General features: G+C 35.9%; 1 protein-coding gene across 6 annotated transcripts; it reads left to right on the forward strand.

Moving 5' to 3' along the window:
* The first annotated feature begins 1991 nt into the window (after positions 1-1991).
* On the forward strand, positions 1992-13691 carry LOC104097676 (F-box protein At3g54460). Of its 6 annotated transcripts, none has more exons than XM_009604287.4 (9): positions 1994-2638; positions 5187-7781; positions 7872-8085; positions 8191-8469; positions 8557-8616; positions 8725-8855; positions 9361-9475; positions 11232-11380; positions 13359-13691. In XM_009604287.4, the coding sequence occupies exons 1-8, from the start codon at positions 2154-2156 to the stop codon at positions 11376-11378; spliced, it is 4026 nt and encodes a 1341-aa protein (XP_009602582.1). In that variant the 5' UTR covers positions 1994-2153; the 3' UTR covers positions 11379-11380; positions 13359-13691. The 6 variants fall into 6 exon arrangements, with proteins under 6 accessions (XP_009602585.1, XP_018626854.1, XP_009602582.1 ...); XM_009604288.4 differs by having other exon boundaries at positions 13451-13691; XM_009604286.4 differs by having other exon boundaries at positions 1995-2638; positions 13180-13691.
* Positions 13692-15871: the final 2180 nt, after the last annotated feature.

Genomic DNA, 15871 nt, shown 5'->3' on the forward strand with positions numbered 1-15871 from the left:
TATGTCTTTATGAAAAAATGAGGTTGGAACCGATATAAAATGTTCGTCGACTACATTTATGATAACGTTGAATATAAATGAGGATATTAAGTCTAGAGAAACAATTCAAGTAGAATTGGTTTCATATTAAAGGCATGTACTTTTTGACCTGCAGATCAAACACCTAAAAATATAAAGTCTGTGTGCAATCACTTTTATCTATCTTATGTGTCTAGCATGACATGAAAACTTGATATGCATCTAAAGTCTATTTATATGGCTTATATGACTTATCCTATATGACAATCCCGAAGGATTTAAATTGCTTGAAGCATATAGAATTCTTGGTCATAAGGTACTATATCCTAAGTGCAATTTGTGCACATTTGTATCTTGTTAAAACTATAAGCATGATAATGCGATAACGAGAATTTTCAAGGTGCAACATATTCATTGGAGCTAATATGGCTGTTTTATTCATCAAATGCCGTCAACCTTCAAGAAGGTAGTGCACAAGATTGGATTGTGAAGGCTCAATGATGCGAATTGATACTCTCATCAGGGGGAATTAATGCATGTTATACTCATTTTTCCTTACAAAGTTTTGTCCCACTAGGTTTTCCTTACAATTTTTTTAATGAGGCAACCAAAAGACGTATTGTTAGATATGTGTACTCTTTTTCTTCACTAAAATTTCTCCCCTACTAGGTTTTATTTTAATTAAGATTTTAACAAGACACATTATCTGTTGAATAGACATTCAAGGGGGAATGTTATAAATATAATTGTATTTAAGGTGAATATCTATATTTTAGAGAGATTCTAAGGTTTGTTACTTGGTGGCTAAGTCACTTTTTTCCTATAAATATAGGAGTTCTATTCCATTATAAATTATCCCAAAATCAATAAGAATTCTCTTTCTTTCTTTGCAATATTATTCTTTATTATTTCATAACATGAAATGTATTCTAGTCATAAACCTTATATTTCCAGAAAAGACCTTTTTTTGAAAGAAAAAATATTTTTAATTTTCTAGGATCTTGGTTATTAGTTGCCTCGAAGACCTTCTTCTAAGTTCTAACTAATACTCAGGATTACGTTTTTACCCTGTATTACCCCCGTCAATTCAGCAAACTGACTCATAGTTATCACTACTAGCATTCGAATTTGGTTTTATCACTCAAAAATTATTTTAGTCCGACATACTTATTTTTTTAATTTAAAATACTCTTTCCAAAATATTTTCAAATCCATATGTAATTAAGGATGTGCTTGGTATAACAGAAAATATTTTATTGAAAAATAAGTAGTAATCTTACTCATTTTTCAGTGTTTGGTACGCAAATTAAGGAAAATAACTTCTCAAGAGTATTAATAAATAATTTAGATACAATAAACATGAAACCATGAACTTTCGAACCAACAACCTTCCTAACCTATAAATTTGATAAACTTCTGAACCGCTAAACTTCAAACTAGCAAACTTTCAAACCCGCAAACTCTAAAATTTCTAAACCACAAACTTCCAAACACATAAATTTCTAAACTCATAACTTTGAAACTCGTAAAATTTTGAACCTGCAAACTAAAAAAAATGAAAAAACTAGCACTGAAAATATTAAAAAAAAAATTTGCCACGGGGTGGGGTGGGTTGGGGGGTGAATGGTGCAAAAAAAAAGAAAAAAGAAAAAACGGAAAACGGAAAATTAAAATACAAAAAAAAATATTTTTTTTGGGGGTTGAGGGATGGATGGTACAGAAAAATAAAAAATATAAAAAAAGGTAAACTTTTTTATATTGTGGGGGTGGGCGGTAACAAAAAATAAAAAAACTGAAATATGCAAAAAAAATTATTTTGGAGTGGGGCGGGGTAGGCGAGAGAAAGGGAGGGGTTGAGGTTAGATGTGACACTAATTGGAGTTTTTAGAAAATATTTTCTTAAATTTTCCCGGCGAAGTCATTTTTATTCGAAAAACAACACGCCCTAAATCCAGTTTTAAATTGGATTTGATTATACATTATTTACAAAAGAAACCTGGGGCGCGCGTGAAACAACGGTTGCTCCTATTTTCCCTCGTCTATTCCCTAATCCTCGATTGATCCCCTTCTCGCTCACATCTTCAAAACCCTAACTTCAACATGAATTCTTAGTTCATAAGCGTCCACTTTCAACAATGGAGGTCGAAAATTCAATTCCCGACCACAAGCTCTGCGGTTTCTTCCGTACTGCCGTTAAAATTTCGCCACAATCGCACTCCTCCGAGCTCCGCCGCACTCCCCCTGTAAATTCCAAGTGCCAAATATCCGGCGACGGTTCCAATGTCCACTTCGTGTCTGAAAACGACGTCGTATTGTCCCCAATCTGTTCTCGGGAGGAGCAAAACGGCAGCGTTCCGACGACGAAAAAGTGGAGCAGAATTGGAATGGTTCATGGTAGTTTAAGCGTGGTGCACCAGTTACACAAGCTTGTAATGCAAAAATGCTTGAGAATTGTTGCTAGGGTTGTTGAGGTTGTGGATCGCGGCGGTGGTGATGATAATAGTGATGGCGAAGTTAGGGTTGTTGTTTTAGTGGACGTGTACTTGCCTATAGCTTTGTGGTCCGGTTGGCAGTTCCCTAAGTCTGGTCCTGCTGCTGCCGCGCTTTTCCGCCATGTCAGGTGCGCATATCCTGCCGTTATTTGAGAGATTTGCACAAAAGTACGCAACACCCTACATTGCACCTACATAGCGTGTTTTTAAGTTTGCAGCTGCATAACCCAGCCGCATAACAGTCTTATTTGATAGCTTGAAAAAAGCTATTGAAGTGTTTGGTAAACAAGTGCCGTAACCACTTTTTTAAATAGAGTAAATTGGGCAACTAATAAAAAAATGATGTCATACAAATTGGAGTTAAGTCTTAAACCATATGAAAGAGCATTTATAAATGGAGTAAATTGGGCAACTACACAAATCAAGAATCTATAGTACATCCCAGAAACAAATCATAGTAGCATTCAATTTTAATGGATAAAAATTTAATACCAAGACTTGTTTATGATATTCATAATTCCAAAACTTTGAAAACACACCAGGAATTGAAATTCAACAGGAATATTATACATACGTGGACTGAAGAGGCTTTCAAAATTGGAGTTGAAGTTGGGGAAAGTTATGGAAGAAGAGGAAGAAGAAAGCAGAGGCTGCAATTTCGGGAGGAAGAAGAAAGCAGAGTCTGCAATTTCGAGTTTTCTACTGGGGTAATTTCGGAATTAAGAAAAATTATAAGGGATAAGAATATAATATCCTTGGTCAAAGCAATATGGCTTTTAAGCCAATTTCGAAAAGTTGGGTTTACCCAACTTGTTGGTTTTGGCTTTTTTAAAGCAGATTTTACCTTTTAAGCCCTTTTTTTGGTTGCCAAACACTTCCGGAAGTTAAAAAGTGCTTAAAAAACCCATCCAATCAGGCTTTAAACCTCTCTATAATTATCGTGGAACCATGAAAATCTATTATGTAATTAATTTTACATTATTATTATGACTAATAACTTGAGCGTTCTCTATGTTTTCCCATCATTAAGGCTGCTCGGTATATTAGTCGAAGTGTATGCAAGCTGGCATGTGTAGCACTGTCATAAAAGAAAAAAGAAAAGAAAAAAGGTAAAGTTCAAATGTACAATTTAGCTGGAAAGAAATAGAAGATGTTTTGATGGAAAGAAGGAATCTCTAGGTGTTGTAAAGTTCAAATATCCAAGAATTAGTTGTGTTGGTAGCTTGCACGCACCTGACAAAATCTACGTGGTACTTGCTACATCCCACTAGACCCTAAACCCTAAAAAACTATATTTGTACTTATCAAAAAAATAATATATATGTAATTCAAGAAAAAAGTAACAAATTTATTCATAGTGTTTTCCTTAACAACTAATACACTTATTTGCCCGTTATGTTTATTGTTTAGTGTCGCCTAATTCAATAGAACTCATGGGCAATGAGGTGCATGCCTTAATGCCTAGCCTTACATTGAAGCACAACTTAAGTAAGGCGAAGCACCCTCCCTGAGCTTTTCTGAGCTTCAACGCACCTTAAAATGAGCCTTTGACTAACGGATGAAGTGTGGAAAACTTTGTGAGCGCAACATGGAAAATTCTACTTGCACGTAAAAGCAATTGCAACATGGGTGTCAGAAAGTTTAACCACATTGTACAATTTTCTATGAGAGCGCTACACCCTTTTGGATACCCCACATTGGCTACCACTGTCCAATCTCTACTTGCTCTTGCCTCCATTAGATGTTGGAGTTATTTTCTGAAAAACTAGAGATAGAGATCCAAGAGACGTCAATTTTTATAGATGAATTCCTGTGAGGCGTCAATTTTATGAGTAAGCAAGATTGGGTTCATATTTTATGAAGGCGTTCTAATTGTGTACTATATAACTTTGATGTGCAAGGATACAATTAATTTATTTATTAAGTGGAAACTATATGTTTTAAAAAAAAAATTATCTTATAAACTTAGTGAACTATTAATTTTTGTGCCAAGGCAGGATCATCCAAAAAGAATGTATGATTGAGGTTATCATTTTCTCCTGTTTATACCATTACTGTTCTGTTAATTGTTAGAAAACTGTAAGTAGGAAGGACCTATTCAGCTCTGTCGCTAGTCAAGCTACTGATTGCTCATGTGGGTAATTAGGGAACAATAATGGATGATTAACGTTTAAATATACCATTGACACAACAGGCAGTCGTTTTTTTTCAGAAATTCAGAATATCAGCAGTACATTTGTAGTGTAGAATAGGTGCTAATGACTTTTCTTCTTTTCTTTCCTTCCTTTTTGGGTGATGAAGGCTTTAATTTGACAAAATCAAGAGGAAAAAACTTCCGTTTTATTTTTGTTTTGTTATAGTTGGAGTAATTGTGACTTCAATGTGCAATTGCAGACAAGATCTTATTAAAAAATAATTTTAAAAAGTGTAGTTACAGGGATGGACTAAGATATTCTCTTCTATTAAATATTAGGCTGTCCGAATTTGCAGTTAAAGTAAATGATTGATTATTTTAACACCGTTACGCCGAGTGAACTAATAAGCTTTCACCAGTGGTATGTAGAATTTCTTTGTGAGTTTGGAGTTTTTGAAAATCAGCTAATGCTAATTTATGTCTTAAATATTTATTGTAACTGTGCTGACTATGCTAATGAATGTTCAAATATTTCTTTACAGTTGTGACTGGGAAGCTAGGAGTTCTATGCTTCAGTCTGCTAAGCTTGGTGTTGAAAAGGATTTCAGTATTTGGAATCTGTCTGACTGTCATGTTATAGGATGCAAACAGCACTGCAGTGCACCTGACCCTTCCAAGAAAAAGCTCTTTGAGCTCCATGAAATTTTTAAGAGCTTACCAAGTGTAGCAAAGAGGGGAAATCCCGATTTCTTAAGAGTGAATCCCCTTGATAGTAGTAGATCGGGTATTTGGGTGGTAACAGATGATATTTTGATCAATATTCTTTCTTCACTTTGTCCTGTTGATCTTCTAAGGGTCTCTGCAACATGTCGGCATTTAAGATTTCTTGCTGCATCAATCATGCCATGTATGAAACTTAAATTGTTTGCTCATCAGCAGGCTGCAGTTGACTGGATGTTACAGCGTGAGCACAATGTTGAATTATTACAGCACCCACTGTACATGGATTTTGTCACTGAAGATGGGTTTGCTTTCTATATAAATGCTGTTTTTGGTCAAATAGCCACAGGTCAGGCTCCTAAAATCAAGGATTTCCATGGGGGAATGTTCTGTGATGAGCCTGGCCTCGGTAAAACTATTACTGCTCTTTCTCTCATTTTGAAGACTCAGGGAACACTTCCAGAGCCACCAGATGGTGCACAAATTATCTGGTGTATGCATAATACTGACCAGAGGTGTGGTTATTATGAGCTTAGTAGTGAAAATACAATCAGTTCGGGTTTTTTATCAGCAAGTAGAGCTACTGGACTCAATGGCCGTAGGGGACAATTATCTTTAGATAAACTAACCCCAACGAAAAGCTTAGACTTCCCCACGTCAATTGGATCCACGGTTGTTAATTCAGCTGATCACATAGCAGCTGCAGAAATTAGTTCATGTACAGTCATGCGCTCCACTCCAACTAGGTATGCTGTAAGGTGCACCAGTAACTTTAGCCAGATAAAAAGAAATCTTATGTATGCATATGAAAATGAAGGGACGTCTCTCTTTCTTGAGAGGAATTCTAGGAAAGACTCGAAAAAAAGAAAGCGTGCTTCCAACAACCAACAAAGAAGCTTGACATATGAGAAACCTGGTTATTCAAAAAACAATTCTCGTGGTAGTAAGAGGTTTTGTGAGCCTTCTGCTGAGAACTATGTGATCAACGAAACCTGGATCCAATGTGATGCTTGTCAGAAATGGCGGAGGCTTGCAGAAGCTGGTGTGGCAGATGCTACTACTGCATGGTTCTGCAGTATGAATACTGATCCATTATATCAGAGTTGTAGTGTTGCAGAAGACTCTTGGGATCATAAGCAGAATATCACTTGCCTTCCAGGATTCCATACCAAAGGAACACCTGGGGGGCTGGAAGAAAATATATCATTTTTTACCAGTGTGCTGAAGGATAATTGTTCAGTTATGGATTCAAAAGCAAAGAAGGCTCTAATTTGGTTAGCTAAGCTGTCACCGCAGAAGCTGTTAGAAATGGAAACAATTGGGGTGGGGCAACCCATCATACAGACCTCAGTAGGAGTTCCTTATGCCTATCATAAAATATTTCAAGCCTTTGGTCTTGTCAAGAGGGCTGAAAAGGGTACAACTAAGTGGTACTATCCTAGAGGTCTTGTGAACCTGGTATTTGATTTAGATGCCTTAAGAGTAGCTCTATGTAAGCCTCTGGATTCATTTAGGATGTATTTGTCTCGAGCTACTTTAGTTGTTGTTCCTTCAAATCTGGTTGATCATTGGAGAGGTCAAATTGAGAGGCATGTAAGACAAGGGCAGTTGAGAGTTTTTGTCTGGACTGATTATAAAAAGCCTTCTGCACATAATCTTGCTTGGGATTATGATATAGTTATAACTACATTCAGTCGTCTAAGTGCTGAGTGGAGCCCCAAAAAGAGAAGTGTATTGATGCAAGTTCATTGGCTGAGAATTATATTAGATGAAGGTCACACCCTTGGTTCAAGTCTAAGTTTGACCAACAAATTGCAAATGGCTGTTTCGCTGCGGGCTTCAAATCGCTGGTTGTTAACTGGAACACCAACTCCTAACACCCCTAGTAGCCAGCTTTCTCATCTGCAACCCTTGCTTAAGTTCCTCCATGATGAAACTTATGGACAGAATCAGAAAGCCTGGGAAGCTGGTATTCTTAGGCCATTTGAAGCAGAGATGGAAGAAGGCCGGTCACGTTTGCTACAATTACTTCACAGGTGCATGATCAGTGCCAGGAAAAAAGATTTGCAGAATATTCCCCCATGCATCAAGAAAATGATATTCTTACATTTTACTGAAGAACATGCGAGAAGTTACAATGAGTTGGTAGAAACCGTGCGGAGGAATATACTAATGGCAGACTGGAATGATCCTTCTCATGTTGAGAGTTTGCTGAACCCTAAACAGTGGAAATTCCGAAGTACTACCATCAGAAATGTAAGACTCTCATGCTGTGTAGCAGGACATATCAGAGTGACAGAGGCAGGTGATGATATTCAAGAAACTATGGATATTTTAGTTGAGGATGGTCTGGATCCGACTTCACAGGAGTATGCTCTGATAAGATATCACCTTTTATATGGTGGGAATTGCATGAGGTAAGTCACAGCCTCTGAGATCATATGTGGCATGATTTCGTTAGATTAAACGCATCATGATTTTGACGTTTTCTAAAACAATCTTTGTAGGTGTAAAGCATGGTGCCGTCTACCAGTGGTTACACCTTGTAAGCATCTATTATGCCTTGATTGTGTTTCTTTAAATAGTGAGAAGTGTACAATTCCTGGCTGTGATAACTTGTACGAGATGCAAAGTCCTGAAATACTGACGCGTCCTGAAAATCCTAATCCAAAGTGGCCTGTTCCAAAGGATCTGATTGAGTTACAGCCATCTTATAAGCAGGTAGGTCTAATTTTTAAGGACATACTGATTGGTGGCCTAGTTTATAGTTAATTTTTTATCATCCCATAGCGAACTACTTCTAATGTTATCATTATTCTTCTGAAGGATGACTGGAATCCTGATTGGCAATCAACATCGAGCAGTAAAGTTGCTTACCTTGTTGAAAGGTTAAAAGAAATACAGGAAGCTAATAGGATGATTATTAACTCCAACGAGGACCGAAGTGTCGAGGCTGTTAGTGGATCTCATGGGAAAAGCAATTTCAGCAGGTTTTCATCCCAAGGGTATTTGGTTGGGTCATCAAATGATTTCTGCAATTTAATTCCAGAGAAAGTTATCGTATTTTCTCAGTTTCTGGAGCACATACATGTAATTGAACAGCAGGTAACTCTTACTTCATTGTGAGATTTTCATATTAATATGTTTATTATTATGTGATGGTCTGATTATTCCATTTTCTTCTTCTGGTAGTTAGCTGTTGCTGGTATCCGTTTTGCCAGTTTGTATAGTCCAATGCCTTCCGTCAACAAGGTATTGCAGTTTAACCACTCATGATTTTCATGATTGTCTTTTGACAAATTTCTTAGGATGATCACTATGGTATATCCGCAGCCATTTAGTTATTTTCGCATGATTCAGGTGAAAGCACTGGCGACATTTCAGCATGATGTTGACTGCATGGCTCTATTAATGGATGGAAGTGCAGCTTTAGGTCTTGATCTGAGCTTTGTAACACATGTCTATTTAATGGAACCAATATGGGACAAAAGGTAATAGATGCATTAAGCCTGTTCCGACCTTATGACTAGACTTCATGTTTGTTTCCTTGTAATGCCTTTGGAAGAAGCCCATGGTGATACAGTTGCAGAATTTTTTCTTGTCTAAAGAAAAATCTGCTAGATAATGAACTGGAAATCCACACCTTTCTTGGGAGAAAAAGTTCCATACAGTGAACCTCCCACCCACCCCCTGGGGGAGGGGGCAAAAAAACTCTGAGTATGTTAAAGAATCTGCCTGAGTTCAGCCAACCTCTTTTTTTTTGAGTAAACAGTTCAACCCGTTGCTCTTATACTTTATTTAGCTACCAGGGTCTCTGAGTATGTTAATGAATCTGCCTGAGTTCAGCCAACCTCTTTTTTTTGAGTAAACAGTTCAACCCGTTGCTCTTATACTTTATTTAGCTATTGTTCTCTGAGAATAAAGAAGCTAGCCTGCCATGTGTCTGGACAGCTTTCTAACACATAATATTCTTTGACTTTTCGTGATACTTATCAGTATGGAAGAACAGGTGATCAGTCGTGCTCATCGGATGGGTGCTATACGCCCTATTCACGTGGAAACTCTGGCGATGAGTGGCACAATTGAAGAGCAAATGTTGAAGTTTTTACAGGTATTTTTGGTCTCTAATGAACGTTACAGTGATTTGAATTAATCTTTTGATCAGTGATCTGCATTAATTTCATTTCCCAAACTGATATCATTCTGATTTCTTAGTTCATACATCAGAAGTCCCATTTTATTATTGTGATCAACATATAGGGTGGTTATTGCCTTATTGGTATGCAGAAGACTAAATGATATTGTGGGTGATTTGCTTGCTAGATTTCTGCCCTAGCAAATTTTGAAAATTATTTAATCTGGCTGTCTTTTCCAATTAATACTCCCTCCATAACAGGAGAACTCAAATGACCCCATTTGAGCATGAATCTGAACTTCAGTATTTGCAAAATTTATAACCATGGGTATTTGCTACTAAATTTCAGTAAATGAATTCTGTGATAAAGAAATTGATCTCGGGCCTAACTCAACCCCAAAAGCGTGAAAATTGTCCGAGACCATGTAAGGAGACCAAAGAACCTCATCCCCACCAATGTGGGATATCGAACAACCCCCCCCCCCCCCCCCGACCTCCCTAGACATCTGGAGTGTGGACAACATAATATAGGGGCCCAACATCGGGTAAACAATGAATTGGGATGAGTCTAACTCTGATACCATGTAGAAGAAATGGACGTTGGGCGTAACTCAACCCCAAAAGCTAAATGCTGGTTTCAAGGTGTATTTCACTTGAGATACTGTTTCCACTCAAATTTTCAACTTTCACAAACTTTTCTCCAAGTGAAGTTCGTGTCCAAACACAATTGTATTCCACAGACTTATTTCTCAAAAAAATCCCCCCATTTTTCTCAACTTCTACGTCAAATATTCTTTTTTCGCCTTCACCTCATATATTGTCCAAAACCTACTTTGTGTATAAAGCCTAGTTTTATGTATCGTGATAAGTTGGTCTACTTATGTATTCTCTTAGAAAATGGTTAGAGTCCAGTGGTTTTTTTAAGTGAAGAGCTTAAATGTGACAACGCAGCTAACATTTCAAACATGCACACAGATTTCATTGAAGTGAAAGATGCAATCCATTGAGAATACAAAAGATTGGTCTATACTTCAGTTTAGCACTTAAAACTTTAAGATGTCTATAATATAAACCTAATAATTACACCTTTCTTATAAGTGCTTCATCAATTAGTCTCATGGAAAATAAAACATTAAGCAAGTAAGATCAATTACAGTCAAACCTCTCTATAAGAACCTCGTTTGTTCCAAATATTTTTTGGATGTTATAGCGAAGTGCTGTTATAGAGAACATATATTATTACATAACATGAAAATTGGTTCCGGAAAAAGCTTGGCTTTTATAGTGAAGTGTTGTTATATATGGATGCTGTTATAGAGAGGTCTGACTATACAATATATGTTCAGCATGTTATATATGTCCCATAAAACATCAAACTAAGCATGAAATACCAGCCCCGAGGATGATTTATCGTTAAATTTCAGTCTGCAGTTTTAATTTCAGCATGTTGTCTTACTAATATTATTAAAGATTACAGTAGGAATAGAATCCATTACAGTACTCATATCAGTAAAAATAAAAAACAAAAAAGAAGAAAAGAAAATCAAAGCAGTAGTCTAATAAAGAAGAACAAGAAAGCCGGAAATGGAAAAGAGAGCAGTGCAATCATAGAAGTGAATAAAGAGGAGAACAGAGAAAAGCTAAACTGGAAGAAGAAGAAGAAATTGAGACCATCCAACTGGGAACTTGTTTATGAGATTGCATATTTACAGTTTTGGTATATCTTTTGTAGGAGGCTGATGAAGGTAGGAGTTTGTTGAGGGATGAATGTGGTAAACTGGGTCATGATGGGGCACGAGCACCACGTACATTACATGATTTTGCTGAAAGTAATTATCTCGCTCACCTTAACTTTGTTCGGACCAGTTCCAAGGCATGAAGGTACACAAATATAACCATACGACTAATTCCAAGTTAAAGTGACAGTACTTATTCTGTCTGTGCATGCATATATATGTTTTTTTTGCTGCTACAATTATGTAATTAACTTTATTGCTCTGAAAATCTTCTACTTTTAGAAAATTATATGGCTTTTTGGAACTCGTAGTCATGGTTTGTACATTTTAGACCAAGGAAATTGACATTTATGACCCTATTAGCATTTTTTGTGCTATTGCTTCGTTGTTTTACAGAGGGCGCAAATAGCGCACATAGAGAATGCCACTTGAGATTGTTGTCTTGCGTAAACCTACAAATACATCGGTCCTTAGGCACAATACTGTGATGATTGAAAAGTTAAACTGAGACAAGATAGACCTAACTCACATGGAGAAAAGTTGTCTCAAAAAACTTATAATTTCTCATAATCCATGCAAGATTTGGCGAAGAACAAACACAATGGAAGCTGAGAATCCATTTAGTCAGTACTAATTAGTTGTGGTACAGGCTTATTTTCATTATACTTATACTCGGCCACATACTTGTCGAAAGAATTTTCAAGTTTGGTTGAAGATTTTTATGTCATAGAGAAATAAGTGAGATTTAGATAATCTCTAGTTATCGAGAACTCCAATTTATCTTTTAGTTGTCTTAAAAGACAAATTATGAAGTATTGAGATGAGATCGGCTTGCTGAACATATATTTACATAGCAAGCCTCCTAGTTGGAGGGATGGTTGATGAATTTAGTGATCAAAGTAAATGAGGGTTCACTTATTTATGTGACTAATGAGTCTTCCTGTATTTTGTTTTATGTGACTCTTTCTTATTAGTCCACTTCAAAGACGTACAATACATTTCTATATTTGGAAACAATTTAACTTTAACCTTCCCATTTTAATGAGAATCTTTAGAGCCACACAAATGTTATGATATGTTTAATATCACATGATCAAAAAATTGGAACAATATAGAGAAGATTAGAATGGCACTTCCTGAAGAAAACCGGGGAGTAGTTATATAATATATCAGACATGGAACAGCTATAAAAAAACATATAGAGAAGCAGTTCTCCAATGATTCTGAGGGGAAACTCACAAGGTTGAATTAAGTGAGGCTGTTAAGTAATGAAGTCTAGTGCAGGGGCTTTTAGTGCGAGGGAGTTAGAACGATGTATTTCTTGAATATAAGTTTGACAAATCTGAACTTGAAAACCTTATCGAGTTTTCTCCTACAAAATATTGGTAAGTTGTTTTGCTGCTGTTATAATCCAATATCAGGGTTAGCCGCCTGATGTTCTGAGAAGCCTTTCGATTTCCGTACGATTCAGCTTTTGGTTACTCAGCATGGAGTCCTTTTTGATATGTACCATATCTTTAGGTACTTTTATCTCTTCCTCTTAAAATTCATTTCCCTCAAGAAAACAGTTCCATTCTAACCTTAAAAAAAAAACAGTTCCATTCTGTACATCACTATATTGTGTATTTCCGTATTTAGAAACTAGTAGTGTGTCCTAGATGAAAGTTCTGGTATGAAGGTTTTAGAGTTGCAAAAGCACTGCCAGGTTTCTCGTGTGAATTTAATTGTAGCCATAAGAAGCCATTGTTCCTGCATTTAAATTATTCTGTCTGTCACCATTGCCTTTAAGCGCCTTTGTTTCCATGACCAGAGGATGATTTCCTGCATTGATACCTGCTGTTTGCTTACATGGGTTTTGCATGATTTTGCTGTGCTTTTGACTTTAGATAGGATAGGGGAAAAAAAGGGAAGGGGCATTAACCTCCTTTAATTGTCATTTAACAGGTTCATGTAGAACCTTGTGAACCTGCGACCTCCAATTAGCAGCGGTGAAAACTTAATTATAGCCCCGCGGATTATACTTTATTTTGGGCTAGTAGTCATAATTTCTAGGTAGTTGGTAGCTGATTTGATTTATGGTAATCGGTGGCTGATTCCGTTGTTTTGATGAACTGGCACTGAAGGATCTTGGCTATCAAAGACTGGCTATCTGATCTGCCGTACAGAGGTTGTGCCAAGACTAATAACTCTCTTTATGCTATTGTCGCCCTTCCAGATAATTTGTCGCTAATTTTATTCTACTGGCGCTGGAGAATTCAGACATTCTATGTGGTAACCTGAAGGTTCTTCAAAGGCATCCCACTTAGAATAGGTAGTTGATATTTGTACATGTATTCATCTGTTCAGAGGAATTCCACTAGTGTTGTATATGCTGAATTTTTTTTCTATTGAATCTTTCATTTTTGGAAAAAAAATTCAGTGCATCCATGAAATTGAAATTGATCATTTTTGCTGAATCTCTGGGCATCCATGTGCACATCTTGTTTTCCTGTCTAAGCTTATAAATTTTTCCTGCACCTCGATTGTTGCATCAGTTAGGAGTAGAGGGAGAAGGTAAAGAGGTGAATCGTGAATGAACCAATAGGGAAAAGAGAAATGTTTTGACTCTCCTTTTTCCATTTACATCAAAGAGTATGTTATCAAAAAGTCCACAGAACGTGGTGAACTAAGAGAGTGGTTGGATTAGCTTTTAAACTGGTCAAATCAGTTCTAAGCTCTTTTTAGTTTTTTTAGTGTTTGGATTGGCTTTTAAACTGGTCAAATTAGCTTTTAAGCTCTTTTTAATTTTTTTCAGTGTTTGGCAAAGTTATAAAATATTTAAAATAAGTTAAAAATTGTTTAAAACAAGCCAAAAGTAATAAGCTTGTCAATCCCAATTTATTGTTTTTTGACTTAAAAGCTATTTCCGCTGAAAAATTACCTTTTTAAGCCAATCTATCTAACAGAAACTCTCTGGTAGAGTTCCTCCCTTGTATCTTAGAGGTGAAAGATTAATTATTTACAGGCTCTTTCTTCTCTTTTCCTATCCTCCCTTTCTCCTAACAATTATAACATCAGTGGAAAATCAGATTTTATTCACAGCTTCTCGAGTTTACATTTATGGAAAACTATCCATTAATAATAAACTAAACTTTAAAACAGATAAGGCCTTTGCGTTTGCAAGTTTAATATTAGTATAGGCGTATTTTAAATGTACTTAATTTGGTGGTGCGCCCCCAAATCTTTAAATTTTTCTGCTTAAATGGAATATTTACTCTTTGTAGAAATGAAATAAAACTACAATAAATAGGTTTTAGCAGAATTTTAAATGGAATAGAAAAATAACAGTACGTAAGTCGGGTTAAAGTACGCGACACCCTATGGGTGGTTGATAGGATTGGTCCTGTAAAGAGATGGTCTTTAAATATTATCCCCCTTTTTTAATGTAATTAAAAAATGACCTCTGGACTCATGCAGCTGTTCAGGGTTTTATTGGCAAAGTTTATACTATATTTACTTCACCTCTATTGTTAATTGATATAAACTCTATGCAGTTGGCATAATTTTGTGCTTGTTCATCAAATTTTACCAAATTGGTGTAACTTTGTATTATCTGCTATCTGTTAAATTATTCATCAAAGTCTATCCGATTGACATAATTTTTTGAGCTGTCAACAAAATGTTATACAAATTTGCGATTCCAATTTCGATCAAACTACTCCAAATTTGCTTCAAATGATCTTAAGTTTGAAACAAAGCCTTAAAATACCAACATAAGCGATCTCCAATTACCAATTTAGTCAAATAATATCAAATTACGATGACCCACTTTGTCTTCTTGAACATTTTTTAAGGACCAAGAATGAAGTTTTCAGATTTTTAAAGCAAATCACAAAGTAGTATTTAAACTAAAAGTTTAAGCATAAATAATCAACAGTTAAACGATTTTAATATAATTAACTATTAACTTAGAATTTTTAACCCCAAACAAAACATTTAAGCTTCTAAGATTGAAAAATTATGGGGTTCTTGGTGAAGAAGAAGAAGCGACGGAGAAAGGAGCTGAAGGGGCAAAGAGATAGAGTCTATTTATTAAATACCACCAATTACGAGAAAATTCAGCTAAGACAAACCTCATTCGGGGATACACCACGCAATTTTCTGCACCCTATTGGGCCTAACTGGATAGAGATCACCATAGCATGATGCCGGTTGTCCATTGAAAAATATTACAAAACTTTTCAACCCTTATAATTAAAAAATAGTCATTATTATAGTGTTTTTAGATAAAGCTCCCCGATAATGGTTATTTTTTAATTACAAGGCTGAAATGGTTCATTCCCTCACAACTTAGAACAAAACTAAGACATAACACTACTCTACAAATATTCTCTTCTACTGTGTTATTCTTATTCTTGTTACTTTGATTTGATACTACAATAGCCATACGGGTGTTAGCTCCAGGCATGATTTGGTATGTTAAAATTAGTCACACTTACTATAATTGAGAAGTACTTATCGCTTTCTCATTTTTCAATCTTGTTTCCTTTTGCATGAGAATTGCCATTTCATCTTTTTCTCTCACCCTCCAAGTACTTTGTTATAATCAAATTCATTTTTCCTAAATACTTTTCTCAGCATACCTTTGCTTCATTTT

The sequence above is a fragment of the Nicotiana tomentosiformis genome, chromosome 5, assembly GCF_000390325.3.
Source record: "Nicotiana tomentosiformis chromosome 5, ASM39032v3, whole genome shotgun sequence".
Lineage (NCBI taxonomy): Eukaryota > Viridiplantae > Streptophyta > Magnoliopsida > Solanales > Solanaceae > Nicotiana > Nicotiana tomentosiformis.